We start from the raw sequence: 24,711 nt of genomic DNA on the forward strand, positions 1-24,711 counted from the left end.
GCACAGCCAAGAATAGCCGCTGATGCTCAACATGACTTACCTTTGTCCTTGGAATTGTATTTATGCAGATTGAGCAAGATTTTTTTTGTGCTACCGTGCCAAAAAAAAAAGAGACAAAAACATATTTCAGATCAATCAATGTCCTTGAGAAGTAAAATAGTATTATCATGCTTTTTGGACCACTTCAATCTCTTTATCTGTTAGCAGCTCCATACAACATTTACAAGACCAATACATTTAACTGCATCTCCTGCATGCTATATATATCAGTGTCATTTTCTTTATTTTTTCATTTTACATACAGCACTTGCTTACCGCTGCTATCGCTAAAATGCAAAAATGCTAAAATATTCACTGATATTCAAAATTTTATTTGGGAATTGAAAATCATGACCTGGAGCGCCATTGCCGAATTTGTTCGGGTTTTGTTTTTAATTGCGAGGGGATGCATTTCAAGCTTCGGTCAGACCTCTGGCAATGTTTTTCCATAACTTTTGTACAGTCACCCCCATTTCGAGCTCAGATAACTCCAGACACAAATAACTTAGCAATTAACTCTTTTTTTCTGATGAATGTAGAGAGTCTAAGGTTTCTTACGCTGCATTGCATGTTTATGTTGTCCGAAAACTCAATATTCTTTGGGCCCCGCAATTTGAGTGAAAATGACAAAAACCCTGGCACTGGGTAGACGCCATTTGCACATCATCTGGCAGTGAATGAGTATATATATATATATATATATATATATATATATATATATATATATATATATATATATATATATATATATATATATATATATTTTTTTTTTTTTCTTTTCCCCAAAAAAGTTTTTCATTCAAAATGTTTCATTTTTTTAATTTTACACAAATGTTTTTTATTCAATATGTTCATAAATGGAACTGTATAGTGCCACTTAGCAGTTTTTTTTTTTTTTTTTTTTTTTGACAACGATACTAGTGCAGCGTGTTCTACCGGAAACAAATTCCTTGTGTGTTCTACATACTTGGCAATAAAGATGATTCTGATTCTGATTCTGATTCTGATAACAGGCATCAATTATGTACACATGTTTTCTGTACAGTAATCAGATGACATTAGCATAGTGCCAAATGTTAAACGTGGCTGTCCTGTCCTGCCAGCAGCCTGCCTCTGATCTGCTCCCATCGTGTTCCTTCCATCATGGAAAAAGGGCTTTAGAACGTGTAATTTTTTCATGATCATTTTTTTCCCCTCCTCGTCCTCTTTTACTACACCGTTCATGACAGCTTGGGTACCTGCAGACGCTCTCCAGGGTGCTGAATAGTGGGTTAGTAGGAAGATGGGGGGTGCTGCTGCAGCGTGGCTACATTCATTCTTAATAAGTAGCTCTTTGTGAGTGGTGGCGGATATGGAATGAGTTCATCTGGGGATGAGAGACCATTTCTTTTGTCACTGTTGTTCCTTATTTATATGAAAATACATATTTGTAAACTTAATTGCCAATAGGTTGGGATGTTTTTTGTACATATGTGCCATGTGATTCTTGGGTGACCAGTCCAGGGTGTGTAAAGCCTCTCACCAAAAGACAAATCAGATTTCCCAGCCTCCCAAATGAACACGATAGAAAATTGTTTTATTTTGAAATCTAAAGATGTAGTGCATCAATATCAGCCCAGCCATTCTGAAAGCACATTATTATTTTTTATTCTAATAAAAAATGCTTAATTGCAATGTATCTCCGTAAGAGGTCAAAGATGACAACCGTCAACTGCCCCCCCCCCCCACTACCCCGCCCTGGTTATGGTCTACAGCGCCGCCTGCAGGCATTGTCTCGATAAGGCATCCTACGATGACGTTGTCAGCTTCAATGTCGTCGATAGGTGTCGCTATTGAGGAGCCACACAGCGTGACGTGAAAATAAATTACTGTAAACTTGTCTTTTAAGATTTTATGGTTCTATACGGTTGCATCTTGCTCATTGTTTTATATTTATTTTTAAACACGTTTTTCAGGGCTGGAAATTACACGATATACTAATTATAGCATGCTTTCGACACATCCTTTGTGTGTGTGCGTGTATGTTTTGTGAGCGTGTACGTGTGCGCGTATATCAGAATTTATTAGAAATTGACAGGAAATTCCCAAGTGCTTCAAACCGGTCAGGTGAGTTGTTTTGGATATGCAGGTGCCGCGCGGCCGAGAAGGCTCATTCTAAATCGCGAGCAGGCCGGAAGTACAAGAAAATAACAGCTGAAGTACCTGGAGATTACACACAAATACCGTCACTCGTTCTTTGTTTGGATTTATGATTTCACCGGCGTCCCTTCTCAAATTATGCAGCGAATCCGAATAAGAAACCTAAAACGGTTTCGTTTATTCGCTAAATTAAAGGATAAGACGTTACATCGTGTGATTTTTTATTTTTATTTTCAAGCAATACCGGAACTGTATGTATCCACGGTGTGCTTGACTTTGGCTCGCCTCCGGGCCTCGAGGAGGAACAAGGGATCCCGGCCAGGTTCCCAGCGTGGACTCGGAGGAAGCGCTCGCGCTGGTTCTTTTTCCCTCCCCTTACTTACAAAAACACACAACACCGGACGGGACGGGAGTAAAAAGTACAAGAGTCCTCTCTGCTCGTCTTTGACGAGTTACTGTTACATGGGGACACGCCATGACGTCCACAACGAGCGAAAGGCGGGCGTTTGCTCACAAAATCAACCGGTGAGAAGTTATTGTTTGGTTGTGGTGTCTCCTTGTACTTCGTTTTTCTAGGCTGTAGTTCAGTTCAGTTCGCTTATTAACCTCACGAGTTCATTGAACGTTTGGATTTATAGCGTGTAATTAAAAGCTTGAATAGACCGTTTCAGTGTCGCGCGCGAGTGTCATCCTAACTGCACAACTAAAGCTAAGCCGCTAGTGTGACGTCATTTGCTAGTAGCTAATGATGACAGCATATTGTGTTTTTGCACTCGTTGCATCGACGGGCATGGCAACTAGCAATCTCGCTGTCAAAATAAAAATGACCACAGTAGCGTGATTTGAATTGTGTAAGCTATTTACTGCTTCAGTTTCCCATCTGCCAGCATGTGGTTAAGGGGGTTACCTGCAAATCACCTTATCTTCATTCTTAATTGAAGGCTTTGTTTACAGACTTCAGCTTAACCTTCCAGACTTTCCACACAACTAAACAGGAAGCGTCACAATTGATCTCACGACTCTTTGAGTGGTTATTATTCTGCCCTCCTCCTATCACATTAATGCACTTTGTCTAGCACTTCATAGCAGCACAGAGAGATGATCCAGTCAGTGTATTGTTTCCCTGAACCCCGTCTTTCCTTGGCTTGACTATTGTGTTGTTGCCGGATGCAGGAAAGGGTGGGAAGTTATGTACTGGCTATTGACCCTGTGGTCGATAGTGTTTCCTATTTCCTGTTTTAACATGGAGGTGCACAGACTTTTTTGACTATTTTAAGGCCTGTATTGTACACAACGGGCTGAGGGGGTGGCTCAGGAGTATTTATTCATGTCTTTGTGTACATGCCACAACAACAGAGCTCTTGTCTGGAGGTGTGGGAATCTCATATGTGGAGTCTGCATGTTCCAGTGAGCTTCCTTGTACTCCCCCAAAACATGCACGCTGGATTCACTAATGACTCTAAATAAGCTGTAGGTGCACATGTTAATGGTTGTTTGCACCCTGTAATTGTCAGAGGAGCGGTTCAGGTTTTATCCTGTGACCGTAAAGTGTCTTTGAGAGCTTTGAAAGGTGCTTATAAATGAAATGTATTATTATTATTATTATTATTATTATTATTATTATTATTATTATTATTATTATATTATTATTTATATTATTATTTTTACCACTCTCACCCAAAGTCACCTGGAATCAGCTTTAACTCAACTGTGGAATTCTAATGATCACAATCCTTGTTGAAAGTGAATAATTGAATAGTTTTCCGTCCAGGTAACAAAAAGTCAAGAAATGTCAATGTTGGGGGAAAGATTGGTTGACATATGAGCCATATCGGCAAAATTAGGAGGCAGCTGTTTGGTTACTTTCTGGTAACAGCTGCTTTCTGTTTCATTGAGAGGATTGTGATTCACGCACCCCCCCACCACCTCTCTCCCCATTAAAGCCTCTTATTTGTCGTTACTCCGTCAAGGAGACAAGACGGAGCTCTGGCTCCGTGCCCGTAAGCTGGCTTTCCTCGTTTTTTTTTGTGATGATGTGCCTGAATGTCCATAGAGAACATATGTTGGCTGAGCATCCTCTCGTCTAATTCGTAGAAAGATATCAGCAAAGTATGGAATGGCCTTCGAGTGCACGTTAGATAATCAACTTCACTTTTCTTTTCAATCTAAAAACAAAGTTTTGTTCCTTGGTTTTAACAGTTTATTTTTATTTCCAAGGAGTACTTTTGTTTCAGCTGCGTTTAAATTCTGTTAAGTTTTACCCCTCTTTCTTCTTTCTCAGGACCGTCGCTGCAGAGGTTCGGAAGCAAATGTCCCGAGAGTACGGCTCTCCCCTGATGTCCAAAAAGCGAGGAACACTGTACCATCCCGTGAGTCACCCCGTATTTAACTCATTCACTGCCATTCAGGAATTTATTCGGGAAGTGAAAATATGACGTATAACGCCATTCCCGAATTTGTTTGGGTTTTGGTATTTTCTTGCTTGGGTGCCGATAGAGCGCTGGCCAGACCTCTGGCAATGTTTTTTTCCTTCCACAAGGAGGCAGCCTTTCCCTTTTTTCCCCATGTTAGCGCTTTGTTACAGCTTCAGTTGTTGTTAAAGCGCTATACAAACCGATATGTAAGTATTGGATTGTATTTTGGATAGCTGCCCTCATTTCAAGCTCATATAACTCCGCTTTTTCTCATGGGAAAAAAAGAGTCTAAGGTTTCTTATGCTGCATTGAATGTTTATGCGGTCCTAAAACTCAATATTCTGTGGATCCTGGAATTTGAGTGACAGTGACAAAAACCATGGCCCTGGAGTGGACGCATTTTTGCACGTCTTGCAGTGAATGTGTTAACTTTGGTTTCCTGCCACTTGTAAGCTGCAATTAGCGAGTCAATAATGGTAATTTGTGAAACTACTTCAAAGAGATTGACTAAAAATGTGTTATGACTGTTTGTAGAGTCATCTCCCCCATGTTCTCCCCCCCTACACACTCAAGGGAGGATATGCCTGCACGAGTCTTGTTTGATAAGCTTTTTGCATGGACGGATGAACATGGGGATAAAACTGAATGAGGGTTCTTACATAAGACTTTTTTTTGTGAACTTAAATTCCTTGATGGAAGGAGCACAAATGTTTTAAACGAAGCTGACATTCATGGGTGAACACACCAGACATGGTTCGCAGAATAGACATGGTGTAGTCATCACGATCTACAAGGGATAATCAGATAACTCAGAACATCTTGAACCTGAACTGTACAGTAATCCCTCGTTTATCATGGTTAATGCAGACCGGGACCACCCGCGATAGACTCAAAGCCACGATGTAGCGAACCCTACATGCGACAGCAGCATAACTTTCCCTCAGTTTGTCAAGTAATTTTACTTTTTCACTCACTGTCATCATTTTCCTCTTCTTCTTGGGTTCACTGGATGATTTTGAAGGTGTGGGGCGATTGGGAGCCATTGTACCAATGAAAATACGAGAAATACGTACAGTACGTAATCTGAACTAGCGCGATGCGAGAACAGGAGATAACAGGGATAAGCATTCAGGTAGGTTGAATGCTGTCCCGTAGTGTCGTCTCTCGGCCGAGTCAGCACGTAAACAAATGAAAAAAGAAATTTCCAAGTTGATAGTGTGGCATCACATGAATGTAAACAAAGTCAAGATAATTAATTTACAGTAAGCAAAGTGATGAAACATTTCTTTACATTCACTCATTTACAGCCATTCGCAAATTTATTTGGGAATTGAAAATATAACAGAGAGCGGCATTCCCGAATTTGTTTGTGTTTTGGGTTTTCCATGCTTGGGTGCTGATAAAGCACTGGTCAGACCTCTGTCAATGTTTTTTTTTTCCTTTCCTTTTTTTTCCTTTTGCATTTGCCTTTTGTCCATGTTAGCGCTCTTTTCCAGCTTCAGCTGTTGTTCAAGCTCTATATAAACCAATATGTATGTATTGTATTTTGGACAGCCGCCCTCATTTCAAGCTCATATAACTCCAGACCCATATAATTTAGGAATTAACTTTTTTTTTCAGATGAAAGAAGGGACTCTAAGGTTTCTAACACTGTAATGAATCTTTATTTGTTTCTAAAACTCAATATTCTGTGGGTCCTGGATTTTAAGTGACATTGATAAAAACCCTGGCACTCGAATGGACACATTTAGTGTGCTCGCGCTGGCTAGCTGGTTAGCAGGCTAACAAACAGTTCACTAGCCTGTTAGCGCTAGCTTGCAAACTGATAGAATGCGAAAAAAATCCACGATGCATCAAACAAGGGCCGCAATATATTCAAGTGATTTTTCCACCTCTTGTCTCTTCTCCTCAACAGCTACCGCTCACAGAGGTAGTGGAGCCGGTGGATTTTGAGGAATATGTAAGCAGCCATCCTCCTGGGGTGGAGCTTGGCCCACTCAGACAGCTCATGGAGTTCCCCCAGGATGACCTGGAGCTCCACCACACGGACAAAGACTGTACCACGCTGGAGCCTCCGCTGCCTGAGGAGGAATAGTAAGCGCGTAGTCCTTCACACTGTAACATTTGTCACTTTAAGGGGCTATTTTTACTGTAGTCTTGTCAAATGTGACGTCCATTTTGGAACAAAGCATTTCTGTCTGAGACATTGAAGGAACACTCTTCTGAATTATTCATGTGGTTTCCTTACTCAGCTCCCTGGATCCCAGAGTGAGAGATGCCTTGGCTGTCTACACAGATGACTGGCTTGTCATTCAGAGAAAGTAAGGAACCAGTTGAATGCCGTGTTGTAAAATGCTTTTTTTTCCCACCCCTGTACAGTTGTCAGGGTAATCTTTGGGTCTACTCACCCTTTTAGGTATCAGTGCTACAGCACAATTCACAGGCCGCACAGCTCCGAGCGACAGCGGGAGAGACAGAGAGGCCTCCTCAAACAGAACTTTGAACTGGATGACGCCACGGCCGAGCGCCAAGAAGACCAGGTTGCTGATGATCACCCTTTTAGTTTACGCAGAGGCGGTGGCAATTATTGATCCACGTTTTTAATTTCCAATGTAATACTATGTCCTTGTCACACGATCTGACGTAAGTCCGCATGGTTAAATGAAATGAAACTGAGCCCAAGCGCATGGTTCATCTCATTTATCAACATCTGTAGAGAATTCTTGAGTAGAAACACATGATGTCACTTATATCAGGATGACACAAAGCGGCGGTCCGCCTCCATCGATGAGACACCACGGGGAAGCTGGGCATCCAGTATCTTCGACCTGAAGAATTCGGCTCCCGACTTGCTCCTGCCATCCGTGCTGGAGCGCACGGGGCCTGAAGATATGGACTGCCACAATACAGAGGCTCGTCTCCACGGACGCAATAGTGACCTGATGGGTCTCTACCCACCCCCTGATGAGGTATGTTATTGACGACATTAGGATCACTGATCTTGAGGAATAAAACAAGAACCTTGATGGCATTACCGTATTTTCCAGTGTATAGGCGCACCCAAAAGCCTTGATTTTCTTCATAAGATGACCCTGCACCTTACACAGGTGTGCCTTATATGCGGAGTCATATTGAGCCACGACAATGTCTCGCAACGACTGTCTGCAGCCACCGACTCAATTTCCCTCCCGTAGAAGTAGTGCGTAACCCCAGCCTGTACTGTAGCGTAGGTGTGTCAAAGTCATTTTTTGCCGCGGGCCACATTGTAGTTATGGTTTCCTCTCGAGGGCCGTTATGAATTTGGGGAACCCATTATAATGTTTAAATCCCTTCAAATATTACACACAGAGCACACAGCAAATTAATGAATAACTCGTTTTCAAATCTGAAGTCAAGAATAATGACTTTTATTGTGGTTGACATCCAAAAATATGAAATTTTGGCTCAGATTTTAGCAATCATCATGGAAGTTTGATTTGCTTTCACGGGCCGAAAAAAATGATGTGGCGGGCCGGATTTGGCCCGCGGGCCTTGACTTTGACACCTGTGCTGTAGCGCCTTATAATGTGGTGTGCCTTATATTTGGAAAACCTTTATTTATTTATATATTTGTAACACTTTTTTTCATTTATTTAAGGTGCGCCTTCTAGTCCAGTGTGCCTTATGTGTCGAAAAAGTTTGAAAATACACCATTCATTGGGGTGCGCCTTATACACCGGAAAATATGGTAACGTTTTTTTTGTGTTATTAATTTGTAATTAATAATATTCATAATGTGGTGTGCTTTATATTTGGACACTTTTATATATTTATATATTATCTTTGGAAAACATTTCCATTGATTAAAAGTGCGCCTTATATTCTGGTGCGCCTTATACACAGGAAAATACAGTAATCCTAAAACGGTGGTCTGGAAATTTGGTTTTCTCGTGCTGGAGCAAAAAACTTATTGATTTTGAAAGCAGTCCGATTGAAAGGGCAAACTGTTCCATGTCACTGTTTAATCCGTCAATCTTAGTCTACGCTTTTATATGGAGTTCGGCATCCAAGATCAAATCTATTGTTTGGAAGTGCAAATTAGCATGTCTTGGAAAGTTCCTGTGAAATGGAAATAAATGTTTCTAAAATTGGTCACGCCACATAGGTGAGAATTGGGAACAAACCTGCCAAATTTTAATGGTTCAAAAAAGGACAAGAACATAATTTGAAGCTTCAAAATAATGACATGTCATTTTTTTTTCAGGACGAAGCCGTTGAGCGATGCTCTGTCCCCGAAGTGCCCAAAGAACACTGCGGCCAAAGAATCATGGTTAAATGTCTCTCTCTCAAGTGAGCGACATTTGCAATCAGGCAACTTCAGCGTTGCCATTTATTAATTTAACTGTCATATTTACGTTTTCAGATTTGAAATTGAAATCGAACCGATATTTGGATCGCTTGCCCTGTATGATGTCAAAGAAAAGAAAAAGGTATAATCGTATTTTATCAGGGTAATTGCATTATTTTAAAAAACACTGAGCTCATGCTCGCCTGATTGAATTTAGCCCTGCCTTAAAATGCTCTAAGTGACCTTGTGGTTCAAATCAGAAGTCAATTACATCTCCTCAATGTGCATTTTCAATCTCGTTCTCCCATCTCTACCCCCCTACCTCTCGATCCCCCTTCTTTCCCTGACAGATTTCAGAAAATTTTTACTTCGATCTGAACTCTGATCAGATGAAAAGCCTTCTAAAGCCTCACACGCCTCACATCGCCATTTCCACTCTGGCACGCTCAGCCATTTTTTCTATCACATACCCGTCCGCTGATATCTTCTTGGTCATTAAGGTAAAATAGCCGGAAGGGCAATTAATTAACTAAAGCAGAAAATGTGAATATATGCTGACAGTTTTCATTGTCTCACCAATGACGCGTCTCTTCCGATGACGTTGGCTGTGTGTGCTGAATATGAATGCTTCTGCTCTTGCAGCTGGAAAAGGTGCTTCAGCAAGGAGACATCGGAGAGTGCTGTGAACCGTACATGGTCATGAAGGAATCCGACTCTTCTAAGGTAATGTATGCGTCGCAAAGGTCACGGGCTTTCGCCGGCATGCACGTGTGATGCTTTTACTGTCCCATTTGCGCAATTTTGTCTGTCTGGTTGCAATGTTTACCAACTGATTGACTTTCGTAAGAACTGTGGTCTTTTTTTGGCTCTCTTACAATTTTTCATGACGTAATGAACTCTCCTTTGTCGGCTCTACAGCATAAAGAGAAGTTAGAGAAACTGCGTCTGCAGGCAGAGCAATCTTGCCATCGTCTTGGCTGCTTCCGCATGCCTTTCGCATGGACGGCCATTCACCTCATCAACATCGTCAGTAGCGTGGGAAGCCTGGACCGCTTGGACCCCGACTCAGACTGTGGTACGGCACCTGCCATTGCGTGATAGGCACAAATATCCAAACACGCGCTTTCTTGCATCATCTGGCTTTTCTCTCCTCATGTCAGAGCGCAAAGGTCACGGCACATGGAACGAGAAGAAGAAGAGGGGATTTGAGCGGATGAGTGTCAGCGACGACACATGTAATTTTGCCACTTTCCGTCCAGCAACGCTGACCGTCACTAACTTCTTTAAACAGGTTCATTGATTATATTATTGAATACATATTGCTTTGGAACTGTCATGCTGGAGGACCTTTTACAGAGTACCCATAGTTTAAGACAGTTCAGACATTTTGAGGTTGCGAATGTCATGCAGTGCGTTTCCCCTAGAATAGGGGAAATAACAGTACAGCTCCTGTTCTCCATAGAACAGGAGCTGTGTCATATGTAGTAAAAAACTGTTAGCTGTGATAGTCATGGTGTTGGAATACAGTCAAATTAAATATAATACGTTACAAAAAAAATATTGGCGGGTTCTGCAGGGAATAGAGTTATTTTATGTGTTTGACTTCATTTCTACTATCTTTTCTTCAAAATGAAGTGCAGTAAAGTCTTTTGTGATTCCAATTTCCTTTTCTTTGGCAACCAACCAAATTTATACAACTGACTCGCAAGCAGTGCGGCAGCCACGCCGGACAATATTTGCCTCACTCACTGTTTCACAATATTTTATGTTGCATCATTTACATAAAATACAACAGAAATATATTCTAAAAAAAATAACTTTTTTGAGACTCTCGATCTCGAGTAACAGCCATTTTACATGATTGAATCATTGGTAAATCGCAAGCCATCAAAATGCTAAAAAAATTAATTTCTCAATAAATATAACCACATCAACATTAACTCATTCACTGCCATTCTCGAATTTATTCGGGAATTGAAAAGTGTGAGGTTGTGCGCCATTCCCGCATATGTTCGGGTTCGAGTTTTTCTTGCGGGCTGTGCCAATTAAGCGCTGGTCAGACCTCTGGCAATGTTTTTTCCCTTGCCTGTTGTCCAAGTTCGCGCTTTGTTACAGCTTTAGCAATCAATATGTATGCATTGTTGCAAATTGCAAATTTCCCCATTGTAGGAATATTAAACGCTTTCTGATATGGTATTTTGTACAGCCGCCTCGATTTCAACCTCAGATAACTCCAGAACTACATAACTTAGGAATTAACTCTTTTTCTGATGAAAGAAGAGAGTATGCGGTTTCTAACGCTGTATTGTTTAATGTTTATGCAGTCCTACAACTCTGTGCTGTGGGTCTTGCAATTTGAATGAAAATGACAAAAACCCTGGCACTGGAGTGGAATACATTTTTGAACGAGTTATGGTTGTTTCTTGTCATTGCTCCATGAGTCCCAACTGTGATGTTTTTGAAGGAAGGGGACAGGCTGAGTGACGAAGATTTATACAAGTTTCTGGCAGACATGCGGAGACCGTCCTCCGTCCTGCGGCGACTAAGGCCTGTCACAGGTGAACTTAAAAATAGCATTCATGCAATTATTGCATGAATTTCTGCAGTGAACAAAGTCTCATTTCACAATGTCTTTTTTTTCCTCCACACAGCTCAGTTAAAAATTGATATCTCACCGGCGCCGGACTCCCCACATTACTGCCTGTCACCCGAACTGCTCCACGTCAAGCCCTACCCAGACCTGCGGGTTCGTCCTACCAAAGAAGTGCTGGAATTTCCCGCTCGCTATGTATATACACCAAATACCTCCTATAGGTGAGCATTCCCAAAGAAATCACATTCACCACATTCACATTTTTATTGAACTTGTCAATCACTTTGTTGAAGTAGTTGATTATGGAAAGGGAAGAATATTCTCAATTTTTGACATTTTCATGAATCCGTTTATTATATCAATGAATAAAAAGGTATAACGTTTTTCATGATTGTCACTGGAGAGAAAGCAAAATGAATATTTTAGTTTTGCAACAGAAACCAATAACATTGATAGTGTGTTGAACTGGTGAAACGGAGTGCTGTCGGTGTTCAGTGCTGGCGATGTCGATCCTCTTTTTGGAAATGTCATAGCGCTTCACTCTGGAAATCAAGAACGAAAAACAAATTAACCCAACCGAAGACGACTGACAAATTCAATGCATCCCCCATAATTGTGTTGTGACTCACCATCCAATGCAGTTCCGAGAGCTGCTTGCCGTGCTTGTCAATCAGCTGCTTTTGAAAATGGGTCAAATGCTGCAGACCTTTCAAGATACTGCCATTAAAGGTAGCTCGCTCCTAAAATCAAGGAAGCCAACAAAAGATAAACCTCACAGTGAGTCCCGCCCCAATTAAAAAAAATAAAATTGCTCTCTGGCAAGTCTGACAGGAAAAGTTCACTTTACCTGCAGCTCTTTGATGATTGTGGGAATTGTGCTGTTCAGGTGGGCCTCTAATCTTTTCACCTTTGTCCAAAGCACCGCATCTTCCCGCTCAATGTCAGCAAGCTGACTCTCAATTATCTTGGTTTGAGTCTCTTGCTTGAATGTCTCATCCTATCAAAAGAGAATCTGCACATGTTATCTTCAATGTCTAACCATCATCCAAGCTGTCCACCGTATAAGGCGCACCAGAGTATAAGGCGCACCCCCAATGAATGGTGTACTTTCAAACATTTTCCAATTACAGTAAAGTCTCGTTATATCGATATTCAAGGGAGTCCGAAAAAATATCGATATAACCGGGACTATCGATATATCCGACCCTGTTTGCATGTAATTTTCTCCGTGCGTGCATAGAAATAGTATCGATATAACCGAGACTATCGATATATCCGATATCGATATAACGAGACTTTACTGTATTAGAATGATAGTAAAGTCACATACTTATGCCAGTTGTTCGATATACAAACTCTCCCCTACTTACATACTTTCGAGTTATGAACGACGGTACATGTGAACATTTTTGTAGTAACATATGTAGTATTCTCTACAGTTGTACATGTACATATCTTTATAGAGCATTGATTTTATTACCGTAAATGTTTATTTTTCAATACAAACCAATATAGGTTACTTATACAGGCCTTAAACATACTCATATAAACCTTAAAAAAAATGTTCTTTTTTTGATATGAAGTATCCTTGAGAGTTTTGAAAGTTGCTTAGAAATAACATTTATTATTATTATTATTATTATTATTATGAAACGTACTTATATAAGCCTTAAACATACATTCCTTACAAAATATAGCACTCAACTTACGAACAAATTCACCTTATGAACAACCGTTCGGAACATATCTTGTTCGTAAATTGCGGTGCATCTGTACATCTCCATCATCGGTTTTCATCCGTAGCGACATGCTGCTGTGCTTCGTCACAGGTGATAACTAGCATTTACTGAAACTGAGTGTGCACAAGCGTGTTTCTGCTTACCCGCAGCAGCTCTATCACGCTCTTAATCTGTTTCCCTATTTCGCCATCCTGCGCCGTCTGCTCCCTGAGCTGCCCCAGAGCACTTTCGTAGTCCTTCAGAGTCAGCAGAATGTTAGCCACCTTTCCCTCAGTGCTTTTGTACACATTGTTGAGGGACTCGCCCAACTGAATGACGCCATACAGGAGCACGTTGAGGTCCTCGCGCGTGGCGACACTGTCCGCGGTCTTGCCTAACTGCTTGACGGGGCCCGTGTGGACGAATCCGACCCCCCCGGTTAAATATAACAAGCACAGACTCCAGATCATCCCGTTTGAAAGAGATCGCTTGCAAATTATGTCGGTTAAAAGGTGATGACTTTTCTCCTGGCTATAATCCAACCACAATCGGATAATGTCTTGATTCCAAAGTAAGACAAGCAGCGCTATGAAAAAAAATCTCTCACTGGGATACCGCCTGGAAGTTGAAGCATGAGTGAAGCTGACGACCGACCCCTTATATTTGGTGTGTACATGCAAGAATTGGTAAATCATTAGCTCAGTTGTGGTTCAATCCCAGGTCTTGATCTTGGTCTTAGTGACCTTGCAAAGAATGCAACCTCTGAGATGGTTCACCAACAATTGTGTCACTGTTTTCATTTTCACATATCTAATTTTGACTCCCAATACATTTTCTTTACATATCCATTGTGGAATTAACGTAGAAATGGTGGCCGGGTAAATATTTCTTTGGTATGCCCTGAAGTTACCTCGAATGTTAAAACAGGCATAGCTTTGGGTCACGTTCACCAAGCCCAGTTAGTTCTAGGTCATGCTTCTGCGGGGTGTTATGCTGAATACTAGTATATGCATTCGATCAATGTTATTGAAATTCTTTGCGCAAAATTGTAATGATCAATTCAACCTTTGTCCTCTGCCTGTTAGGAACCTGCTTTACGTTTACCCGCAGAGTCTGAACTTTGGCAGCCGCCAGGGCTCGGTGAGAAATATCGCCGTGAAAGTCCAGTTCATGGCGGCAGAGGACCCCAGCCAAGCTTTGCCGGTGAGTCAACGCCATTCTCTGGGAAAAAACGTAATTCCCATCGCAAAAAAACAGCCACAATATTGCATTCGATTGGATTAGCATTTATTAGTCTCACAGTAGAGAAATTTATATTTCACAGCAGCAAAGTGATGAAAACAAGAGGAAGGCAAAGGAAGAAATAGAAAAACAAAATACAGGACCTGCTGTGAAGGCAGCCACTTTTGCAGAGCCATCTTGAAGTCAAAATTACAAAAAAACTCAATAACAAATAGCGTGACACAACACCCTCTTCGTTGTATGAAGCAGTTGTAGAGATAAAGGAGGAGACATCAAAACGTCCTTTTCACCAGTGGATCAGGGACGTCTTGGTGAAATGTGCACGGCTGCTACAGGCTAAATGTTGAATGAAACCAAACACGTAGCTGTAGCATCCATTGACGAAAGGAGACTGTCTCACATCTCAAGTCCCCCGTAAATCCGCTTCAATTCCAAGCTGCGACAGTTCCACATACGCATCTGCGCTCTGCGCTGACGTTCCTTTCTTCCTATCGCGGACTCCTCAAGCCATGCATCCATCCAGCTGTACGGTGGATGTGGAAACAGCTATGTGATATAGAAATCTTTTCCGGAAGATCTTTTTAGTGGTGAAAGAAATTGCGATGTAGGAAGGTTAAGTGATATTTGGTGAGCTTTGTGAACATTGATTAGTTAACTCTACACATAAATGTAAGTTTAGACCCCCCCCCCCCCCATACTTTGAAGAGGCGCTATGTCCGTCAGAAATATTATGTTGCCTTATGTGTGCAGTCTATTGATTGTATTCCACTGTTTTTGTGTTTTTGTGCAGGTCATCTTTGGGAAGTCCAGTTGTGCAGAGTTCACGAAAGAGGCATTCACCCCCATCATCTACCACAACAAGTAGGATTCCCTTTGTTTTTCTGTGCTATGAACTTCGCTCCTTCCAGACTGCTGAATTCCCTTCGGAATTTCTTGGCTAAGCACAATATTAAACTCTTACACCTCCCTTTTTAGATCTCCTGAGTTCTACGAGGAGATGAAGCTGAAAATCCCCGCCAACCTCACAGACAACCACCATCTTCTCTTTACCTTCTACCACATCAGCTGCCAAACCAAACAGAACACTCCTCTGGAGACTCCCGTGGGCTACACTGTGAGAAACCTCAACCCACACAATTTACGTAATGTTTGATATGTAACCTAGCCGTCAGGAAGACATAGATCTCCTTCTCAATCCGCCCACAGTGGATCCCTCTAATGCAGCACGGCCGACTACGCACGGGGTCCTTCAGTTTGCCCGTCTCCGTCGAGAAGCCCCCGCCCAGCTACTCGGTGCTCACTCCCGACGTGAGTGGGTTTCACTACAATAACAAATAGTGCCAGAAAAGCCCACGCTTTGACTGAGATAATTGGGCCGCGTGTTATCCAAACAGGTTCAGCTGCCAGGTATGAAGTGGGTGGATAATCACAAAGGCGTGTTCAACGTGGAGTTGACAGCGGCGTCCTCAGTGCACACACAGGTAGGCCGACATCTCTGATAATGGACCTTCAGTCTTGCTTATTTTACTCTTCTGGTTCTGTTTTGACTTGGCCTGTGAGCAAGAAACGTGCATGGGATTTCTATTCAACACTTGGGAAGTTGGCAGTAGAATTGAGTGTGACTCAACTTTGAAATCTTGAAGTTATGACAAATACTATTTGCCAGTAAATGAGCGTGGGTGTCACAATTTCCGCTGGTTTATTAAAAATGGATCAAAAGGAGGATTTGCATTTGGAATCGTAATCCTCATTTTTATTTATTTTTTTTTGTTCTTCCCGCTTGTTGCCTCCTACGTGAAATGTTAAATGATTAGGTTGAATTGCAATTGCCACATAAAGTACACATAAAGCATCTAAAAATGGCCCATTTATGGGACTATTAATGGCTTTCTGATTCTTTCTGATTATAAATCACCATAATACATTTGTATATTGCACATCACACATTCAACTTTATAACTTAATCATGATTTGCTCTGTGATATGACTCGATTCTCATGGATGAAACCACTGTTGTTGAGTGCTATTGCTCTCTCTAAAGTGGAGAATGTAGTCCCTTCCCGAAATAACCCACAAGATGATTTGATCAAGGCTGCCATTCATTTCTAAATAGCAAGTAGAGGACTTGTTGAGGAAAAAAAAAGTTCTGGCAGTTTTGGGCAACTTTAAGTCATTTTTATTGGTGTTTTGCGTTTAACTAAAAATATCAGCCTATGTGTTTTGGGTATTTTAGATGCTATAAAACGTTTTTCTTGTGTCAGTTAGGAAACAAAAAATGGTGTTGGTTGTCCTGCAGCGTTAGAAATCTTAGACTCTCTTCTTTCATAAAAAAAAAAAATAGTTCATTCCTAAGTTAAATGGGTCTGGAGTTATCTGAGCTTGAAATGCGGTCGGCTGTATAAAATACACTACATACATGTTGATTTAACAACGCTTTAACAACAGCTGAAGCAGCACCAAAGCGCTAACATGGACAAAAGGCAAATCCTGCCCTCTTGTGGAAGGGACAAAAACATTGCCAGATGTCTGACCAGCGATTTTATCGGCAGCTCCCGCAAGAAAAACCAAAACCCAAATAAATTCGGAAATGGCGCTCCACGTCACAATTTTTAATTTCCGAATAAATTCTGGAATGGCAGCGAATGAGTTAATGTGCCATTCCAAACGAATTGTTAAACATAAAAATGACCTCGAATGATTATTATTCTCAAATTAATGAGTTTGATTGAGAGCTGTACGATTGAAAAGTGTGTCCTCTAAAAAAATATCTAAAGATTAATACCGCCTCTCAGGACCCCCATCTGGACAAGTTCTTTACTTTAGTATACGTGCTGGAAGAGTGCTCCTTCCCTTTCCGCCTGAAAGACGTGATCATTACTGAGGCCAACATGGAGGGTGAGCTGAAGGCCAGCATGGCTGCACTGAGGGGGGCTCTGCTGGAGACCTGCGTCAGGTTCCTCCACCAGTTGCTCAACAAATTCATCCAGCTCATCGTCTACCCTCCAGTCATCGCTGGTCAAATTGGTGAGCATGTGTTAACACTGAACTGTGTTTCCACAAAAGTCGGTTTCAGGCATTTATCCTTCCGCCATGTTAAATATTGTTCTTGGCTCGTCCGCAGTAAATCTTGGCCGTGCTGCTTTCGAAGCCATGGCTCTTTTGGTCAACCAGATCCACAAAAATCTGGAGGGCAACCAGGACCAGCATGGGCGCAACAACCTGCTGGCGTCCTACATCCATTATTGCTTCCGACTGCCAACTGCTGAGCCAGCAATGCCGCCGCCAAGTAAGCTGTTAAATCCAAGGAAGAAAAAAAAGCGTCATATCGAGCTTCTTATTCGTTCTCATTTTTTCCCTCCCTTTTCCACGAGCAGCTGGCACGCTCTCCTATGAGATGCCGCTGCAGTACGCCACCTTTTCCAGAGCCACGGGACGTCCGACTAGCCTGAATTTGGCTCGCTCCAAAAGTATTAGCAACTCTGACCCCGATTTGGCGAGCACTCCGGTTTCTCCTGATGAAGAAGTGCAAAGAATCATCGGCAGCAAGGTACCTCACTTTTATTTAGTCAATTGAAGCTCATTTTTAATACTTATTCCATTTTTATTTGATGTCCCATAGTTTGTTTTGTCCCATGACTCGCTTCTTGGTTGTCACAATATATTTGTTTATCTATTTAACTCATTCACTGCCAGACAATGTGCCAAAATGTGTAAACTCCAGTTCCATTTTTTTTTTGTCATTTTCACTAAAACTGGAGGACCCACAGAATATTGAGGTTTAGGACTGCATAAAATTTCAATACAGCGTTAGAAACCTTAGATTCTCTTCTTTCATCAAAAAATAGTTAATTCCTAAATTATATGGATCTGTAGTTATCTGAGCTTGAAATGGGGGAGACTGTACAAAATACAATGCAATACATACCTATTGGTTTATATCGCGCTTTAACAACAGCTGAAGCTGTAACAAAATGCTAACATGGACCAAAGGCAAATGCTGCCCCCTCATGGCAGGGAAAAACATTGCCAGAGGTCTGACCAGCGCTTTATCAGCAACCCCCGCAAGAAAAAATCAAAACACCGAACACATTCGGGAATGGTGCTCCACGTCACACTTTTCAATTCCAGGATACATTCGGCAATGGCGGCGAATGAGTTAAAAGGAAAGAAAGATACATTTTATATTTGTGCCATGTTTTCAGTGTCTATTTAGTCGAATTATTCGTCTGTGATGCTGCAATTACTTTTCTGTTTTGCCTCAGTTCTTTCCAGCAGAGTCAATTAGCAATTATCTTGGATTGTGTCATTTAATGCCCTTTACGCTTTGTGCTTCTCTGCTTTTGTATAGCTCTAGTCTTTGTTTTCCCATTCCTTACTTTCGTTTGCTTACGTATCCCCCCCCCCCTGAACCCCCCCCCCCCCCCCTTCTAATTTTTGCTATTACAGCAATTATCAAACAATTATTCACTGTGCCCTTGCCTTCCCGCCACTCTATCTGCGTGTGTCTGCGCGTGTGTATTCTCGTCAGGGCATTGATCGCTCCCACTCCTGGGTAAACTCTGCTTGTGCCCCCGGGGGCTCCAGATCTGTGCTACGCCGGAACCCCAACTCCAGCAGTGAGCTCAAGCAGGTGCAGAAGCCCTCTCAGCGTTCCCACCCGCTTCCATCGCGGTTCAGAGCTGCACGACTCAGGGGTTTTAAAATCATGCTTTATAACACGGAACCACATGACCAATGGTTGTATGGCGTGTTCACATCCAACATTAATGTTCCCCAATGTCCTCCCCTTTAGCCATTTGTTGGCGTATCTAAGAAGAGGATTTAGAGGTGCTAACTCTCTCGGTTATACAGCTTGACAAAACAAAACGATTTATTTGAATATTTCGTGCAGCCCTTAATCGGGTGGATTATCTCTCAGCAGTCCTTTCCTATCTCTCTGTGCTCCACAGGTTGCTTCTAATTCTGCATGCTGCATCCCACCCTCCTTTCTTGTCAGTTCTATCATTTCCCGCACCGCTCATTGAGTTCATGCATGGCGCACATGTAGTTCCACTTGTCACGCACGTTGTCCTCATCTGTATGTGTATGTGTGTATACATATATGTGTTGTGTGTGTGCATGTTTGTGTGTGTGTATGTTTGTTCACCTCACCATCATGCCGAGTTAGACAAACGACCGCAGCAACAATCGCATGTCTGCCTTTTTGGACAGCGTGGCCTCATATTCAGTCCCTCCGAGGCAGATGACAAAAAAGGTAAAACACGTCTCCCAAACTAATTCATCAAGTCTTTGTGTTTCATCAACTCTCGTTGTGATTTATAATCCACATTGTCATTCATGAACACGCTTATTAATTTATTTCATGGCATGAATTTGATCTCATGGAGTTTCACTTTCTATGATCTAAAACTTGCTGTGTTTTCGAACCGCGTCTAGCTGCTTCATGAAGAGCTAGCTCTGCAGTGGGTGGTCAGCACTAGCAACGTGCGAGAAGCGGCGTTGCAACAAGCCTGGTTCTTCTTCCAGCTCATGGTCTGCAAACATTTGGGATGGCGTTCTTCCCATAAAAAGGGAAGATTACATGATCATCAAGCTGCTTTTGTTGTTTGCAGGTCAAAAGCATGGCTCAACATTTGTTCCTCAGTTCCAAATTAGACGTTCCTCGACGTCAGCGCTTTCCGGACCGATTTGTGGATGACATTGCTGCGCTTGTTTGTGCCATCAGTGCAGATATTGCAAGCAGATATCACAAGGTAGATGGAACAGATGATCTCTAGACAAACAAATTTACATTTTTTTTTCTTTCTTTTTCTTTATGATCTGTCTACCCTTTTATACATTTAGGATGTGGAGCTGGTGGAGAGGTTAAATAGCAGTCTGGCCTTCTTCCTCAATGATCTTTTATCTCTTACGGACAGAGGCTTCGTGTTCAACCTGATCCGCACCTACTACAAACAGGTAACTCCCCTTCATTGCGCTTCGTGTTTATATTTCATTTTTTTTTTTTTTAAACAAACCTTGTGTCTCAGATCGGCAACAAGTTCCACATGACTCCGAACCCAAGCTCTCTGAATGCTCTGCGGATGGACTTCATCCGGATTGTTTGCAGTCATGAGCACTATGTCGTCCTCAACTTGCCTTGCTCTACTCTCAGTCCTCCGGCATCGCCTTCCCCTTCCACGTCCTCCACCACCTCACAGGTATTCAAATAAATAAAATTGAATTAAAATCTCAGTGTTGGGAGACACTTTCCAAATTCCACCGTTCTGAACTCAACAAGAACACCTCAGAATTGTGAGGCAGATGTGCAAACCGCTGTTCTTGGCTATAATAAACGGAATGCTGTACAAGAGCTATTCTTTTCAAGCTATAAATGTCTCTGCCGAGTGTGTAATGTCAGAAGTACTCATTCACTGCCAGATATGCGCAAGTATGTGTTCACTCCAGTGCCAGGGTTTTTGTCATTTTCACTCAAATTTCAGGACCCACAGTATTTTGACTTTTAGGACTAAATAAACATTCGATGCAGCATAAGAAACCTTAGACTATTTTCTTTCGTCAGACGAAAATAGTTGATTCCTCAGTTATATGGGCCTGGAGATATCTGACCTTTAAATGGGGGTGGCTGTACAAAATACAATACATCAATATTGATTTTTATAAGCACTTAAACAACAGCTGAAGCTGCAAAGGCAAATGCTGCCCTGTGGTGAAAGGGATAAAACATTGCCATAAGTCTGGCCAGCGCTTTATTGGCACCTCAGCGTGAAAAAAAAACTAAATCCAAACAAATTCGGGAATAGCGCTCCAAATCCTATTTTCAAATCCCGAATATTTTATACTTGCACTATGTACAGTTCTTTCTATGAAACGGTTTTGCGCATTTATACATTTCAGTCTTCTGACATTTCTATTATGCATAGAATACTTCGTTTTTAATTTTTCACCCCCCATCCACCCCTTTCAATTTTGCTGCTGTAGATTGCAAATTTCCCCATTTGTGGCACTATTAAAGGCTTGCTGATTCTGATTCTGAAATTTGGGAATGGCAGTGAAGGAGTTAACAATCATCCATTGCATTTTCTCTTTTCTCCTTGTGTAGAGTTCAGCATTTTCCAGCGTGGCACTAGACCAGGGCGTGGCGACTATGTTTGAGCTCTCCGTCCCATTTCGACATCAGCACTTCTTATCCGGCCTGCTCCTCACCGAGCTGACACTTGTACTTGATCCTGAAGGAGAAGGGTACCATCTGACAGTGATTATTAGTGATGTTGAATCTTCTGTAGCTTGAATCTTATGTACATTGTTTTTTTCTTTCTCTCTCCTGCAGAGTTTTTTTCCTCCATAAAAAAGCAATCAGCGCACTTCACTCCCTGCTGTGCAGCCACGATTCCGATGCGCGTTATAGTGACCCTCAAGTCCGAGCCCACGTCGCTCAGCTGTACTTGCCCCTGCTCCCCATCGTCACGGAGGCCCTGTATCAGCTTCATGACTTTTCAGGTCAGCAATCCCTTTCTGCCGATCTGTTGAAAATGTCCACCTCCTCAAGGTTCACAAGCTTTATTATCAGCACGGCGGCACCTGCGAGAGCATCTCTTATTTCTTTTCAGACTCCACGCCGTCTCGAGTCCGCCATGCTCACGCCGACAACGCTGACCTAGACGGCAGCAGCACTATCAGTCAGTCTGTTGCCATGGCGATTGCCGGTTCCCCGTTGCCACATGCCAAGGTTAACCCATTTGCAATTCCCACAGTGGTGAGGCTACACGACAGACATCACTCGTAAAGCCACAAATTGCAAATCTGTTCTTTTCACTTGCTGCTTTGTTGACGTCTTTATTCCCATTTGCATGTCCTCGCCAGGCCGGGCGCCAGGGCAGCTCCCTGTCAGCTGAGTGCAGCCGAACTCTGCTGGTGTGCTTCCTTTGGGTGCTGAAGAATGCTGATGCTTCACTTCTGGAGCGCTGGGTGTCCGATCTATCAGTTCAGCAAATCAACCGCCTGTTGGATCTCTTACATCTCTGCATATCCTGCTTTGAATACAAGGTTGTAAAAGGCAGACCTCAACGGACAAAGCACCCACGTGTCTAATTTCTCCGATGACCTTTGTGTGCAGGGTAAAAAGGCTCTGGAGAGGATCAACAGCTTGACGTTTAAGAAGTCTCAGGACATGAAGGCCCGTTTGGAGGAGGCCATTCTCGGGACCATTGGCGCTCGTCAGGAGATGGTGCGCCGTTGCCGAGGTAATAAGATAAGCATGCATAATTGTCAGGCGCGTTTATGAAGTGCGTTCATGGAAATTGCAATATGTCTAGAGAGGAGTCCCTATGGCAGCCAGGAGAATGTGAGGTGGAGAAAGAACGTCACTCACTGGAGACAAAATGTAGACAGGATCGACAAGTACGTTTGTTCTTCACATACATTCATGACAAATTAGAGGCATCCGCATAGATGTAGTTTGGCATTTGTATGTTTGTAAAAAATTGTGAGAGAACCTGTTTTCTTTTGTTTTTGAGCTTAGGGCTAATCAATAAAAGGGTGTCACCTCTTGGGATGCTGTTAAGTTTAGTGTATTGGGGTATTTTATTTATGTTTGAATCGGTTGATCGGCTTTTGTCACGGCTGGTTTGCCGTGACAATAGTAGCAATCCGCGACAGCATTGTCGTTGGCTACCAGCATTTGAGATGAACTGGATTTGAGCCAAAATGGTCTTTGTAAGATCAGTTCACAATTTTTATTTCCCCCGTATAAATGTTGTATCACGCTGTACATCATTTGAAATTTAAAAAAAATGTATAAAATACGGGTAAGTTGACAGGTATGCTTTTTGTTGACACGCAGTCAAAATACGTTTTTATTTTATTTTTATTTTTTGCTTCACTCCCACAGAATCTACTCATAGTTTTAGCAATGACAAATATGTGCAGCTTTTCACTATTCACACTATATTTCTGTCCCTATCCGAAGCGAATGGCGGTCCACGAAATACATTTTCCGAGGACTAATCATTTGCTTACGTGCAACTAGGACGAAGGCTGAAGTGGAGCAGGAGTCTGTAGTAGATGGAAACCTTTCTACCGAGGCGTCTCTGGTCGTATTGGATACACTGGAGATAGTAGTCAAGGTAAAGTGACCTGATATCACCCTTTAATTCTACATCATAGGATTGTGTTCATGTTTTTTTTTCCTTTTATAGACTGTGGTGGCATCGGAGTTGAAGGAAAGCGTGTTAGGCGGTGTGCTAAGAGTTCTTCTCCACAGCATGGCGGGCAACCAAAGCGCCCTCTTCCTGCAACACTGCTTCACGACTCAGAGAGCTCTTGTCTTTAAGGTACCTTTTTTGTTAAAAAAGCAAATATTTCATTTTAACTGCATCTCTGGTCATAAAGAATACAATAGATAAGAGACCATAGCAAAATACTTCATTTATAGTTTTTTTTGGTTTATATGTTTAGTTCCCAGAGATGCTGTTTGAAGAGGACACAGAGCTTTGTGCCGACTTGTGCCTTCGTCTGCTGCGCCACTGCAGCAGTAGCATCGCCTCGGTCAGAAGTCACGCCTCAGCTTCGCTTTACTTGCTCATGAGGCAAAACTTTGAGATAGGAAATGTGAGTACATATGCTGACGATCCAAAGTCCGTACGGGAAGAAGCAAACATTTATGCAGAGATTATGTTTGGCAAGTTGGAATCACAGTGTGTGTCTTTTCTGTCATTGGAGCAGAATTTTGCCCGGGTTAAGATGCAAGTCACAATGTCGCTGTCCTCACTGGTGGGAACTTCACAAACCTTTAATGAGGAACATCTCCGCCGGTCTCTCAAGACCATCTTGACTTACGCCGAGGAGGATGTGGAATTGCGTGACACCCCCTTCCCAGAGCAGGTATGTATAGAAAGTGCTACTTGGTGACATCCCCTGATGTAGAAAACCTCACAATGCTCCTTTTTGCAGGTTCAGGATCTGGTGTTCAACCTACACATGATACTCACAGACACTGTGAAGATGAAGGAGCATCAGCAGGATCCTGAAATGCTCATTGATCTGATGTACAGGTAATGTGATATTCAGAGATGTTTGTTCACACACTGTGAACAAAGGCTCGAACACAGGAAGATAGTCTTTTACTGCCGGGCAGGGGACGCAGCCAATCATGACCGACACCCAATGTCTGCAGCCCTCTGCCAAGCTATTTATTGAGAGTATATGCAAATTTAAGCAATATATTAGTAAAACACAGTC

At 42.2% G+C, this 24,711-nt stretch overlaps 2 protein-coding genes across 4 annotated transcripts in view; one reads left to right on the forward strand and one right to left on the reverse strand.

Moving 5' to 3' along the window:
• The first annotated feature begins 2,460 nt into the window (after positions 1-2,460).
• Positions 2,461-24,711, forward strand: part of dock6 (dedicator of cytokinesis 6) — a 29,247-nt gene continuing 6,996 nt past the window's right edge. The window contains exons 1-39 of one of the 3 annotated variants that reach the window (XM_089018116.1): positions 2,461-2,703; positions 4,460-4,547; positions 6,508-6,686; positions 6,845-6,913; positions 7,009-7,132; positions 7,349-7,561; positions 8,836-8,921; positions 8,995-9,061; positions 9,270-9,419; positions 9,562-9,642; positions 9,838-9,994; positions 10,080-10,210; positions 11,384-11,477; positions 11,571-11,733; positions 14,316-14,433; positions 15,263-15,333; positions 15,448-15,586; positions 15,679-15,780; positions 15,867-15,953; positions 17,265-17,496; positions 17,594-17,758; positions 17,847-18,019; positions 19,001-19,102; positions 19,640-19,726; positions 19,909-20,004; positions 20,085-20,225; positions 20,317-20,430; positions 20,502-20,672; positions 21,575-21,714; positions 21,803-21,972; positions 22,083-22,228; positions 22,336-22,518; positions 22,589-22,715; positions 22,788-22,872; positions 23,501-23,597; positions 23,670-23,804; positions 23,929-24,081; positions 24,196-24,354; positions 24,424-24,524. In XM_089018116.1, the coding sequence (XP_088874242.1) occupies positions 2,654-2,703; positions 4,460-4,547; positions 6,508-6,686; positions 6,845-6,913; positions 7,009-7,132; positions 7,349-7,561; positions 8,836-8,921; positions 8,995-9,061; positions 9,270-9,419; positions 9,562-9,642; positions 9,838-9,994; positions 10,080-10,210; positions 11,384-11,477; positions 11,571-11,733; positions 14,316-14,433; positions 15,263-15,333; positions 15,448-15,586; positions 15,679-15,780; positions 15,867-15,953; positions 17,265-17,496; positions 17,594-17,758; positions 17,847-18,019; positions 19,001-19,102; positions 19,640-19,726; positions 19,909-20,004; positions 20,085-20,225; positions 20,317-20,430; positions 20,502-20,672; positions 21,575-21,714; positions 21,803-21,972; positions 22,083-22,228; positions 22,336-22,518; positions 22,589-22,715; positions 22,788-22,872; positions 23,501-23,597; positions 23,670-23,804; positions 23,929-24,081; positions 24,196-24,354; positions 24,424-24,524 (4,946 nt within the window). In that variant the 5' untranslated portion in view covers positions 2,461-2,653. The remainder of the gene's footprint in view (positions 2,704-4,459; positions 4,548-6,507; positions 6,687-6,844; positions 6,914-7,008; positions 7,133-7,348; positions 7,562-8,835; positions 8,922-8,994; positions 9,062-9,269; positions 9,420-9,561; positions 9,643-9,837; positions 9,995-10,079; positions 10,211-11,383; positions 11,478-11,570; positions 11,734-14,315; positions 14,434-15,262; positions 15,334-15,447; positions 15,587-15,678; positions 15,781-15,866; positions 15,954-17,264; positions 17,497-17,593; positions 17,759-17,846; positions 18,020-19,000; positions 19,103-19,639; positions 19,727-19,908; positions 20,005-20,084; positions 20,226-20,316; positions 20,431-20,501; positions 20,673-21,574; positions 21,715-21,802; positions 21,973-22,082; positions 22,229-22,335; positions 22,519-22,588; positions 22,716-22,787; positions 22,873-23,500; positions 23,598-23,669; positions 23,805-23,928; positions 24,082-24,195; positions 24,355-24,423; positions 24,525-24,711) is intronic. The other 2 variants (XM_089018114.1, XM_089018115.1) reach the window with 2 other exon arrangements.
• On the reverse strand, positions 11,767-13,842 carry angptl8 (angiopoietin like 8). The gene is made up of 4 exons (XM_089018993.1): positions 13,395-13,842; positions 12,360-12,509; positions 12,142-12,252; positions 11,767-12,054 (listed from the first exon to the last, which is right to left on the reverse strand). The coding sequence occupies exons 1-4, from the start codon at positions 13,698-13,700 to the stop codon at positions 12,040-12,042; spliced, it is 582 nt and encodes a 193-aa protein (XP_088875119.1). The 5' UTR covers positions 13,701-13,842; the 3' UTR covers positions 11,767-12,039.

The sequence above is a fragment of the Hippocampus bargibanti genome, linkage group LG17 (genome assembly GCF_051943395.1).
Source record: "Hippocampus bargibanti isolate YZ-2025 linkage group LG17, ASM5194339v1, whole genome shotgun sequence".
NCBI lineage: Eukaryota > Metazoa > Chordata > Actinopteri > Syngnathiformes > Syngnathidae > Hippocampus > Hippocampus bargibanti.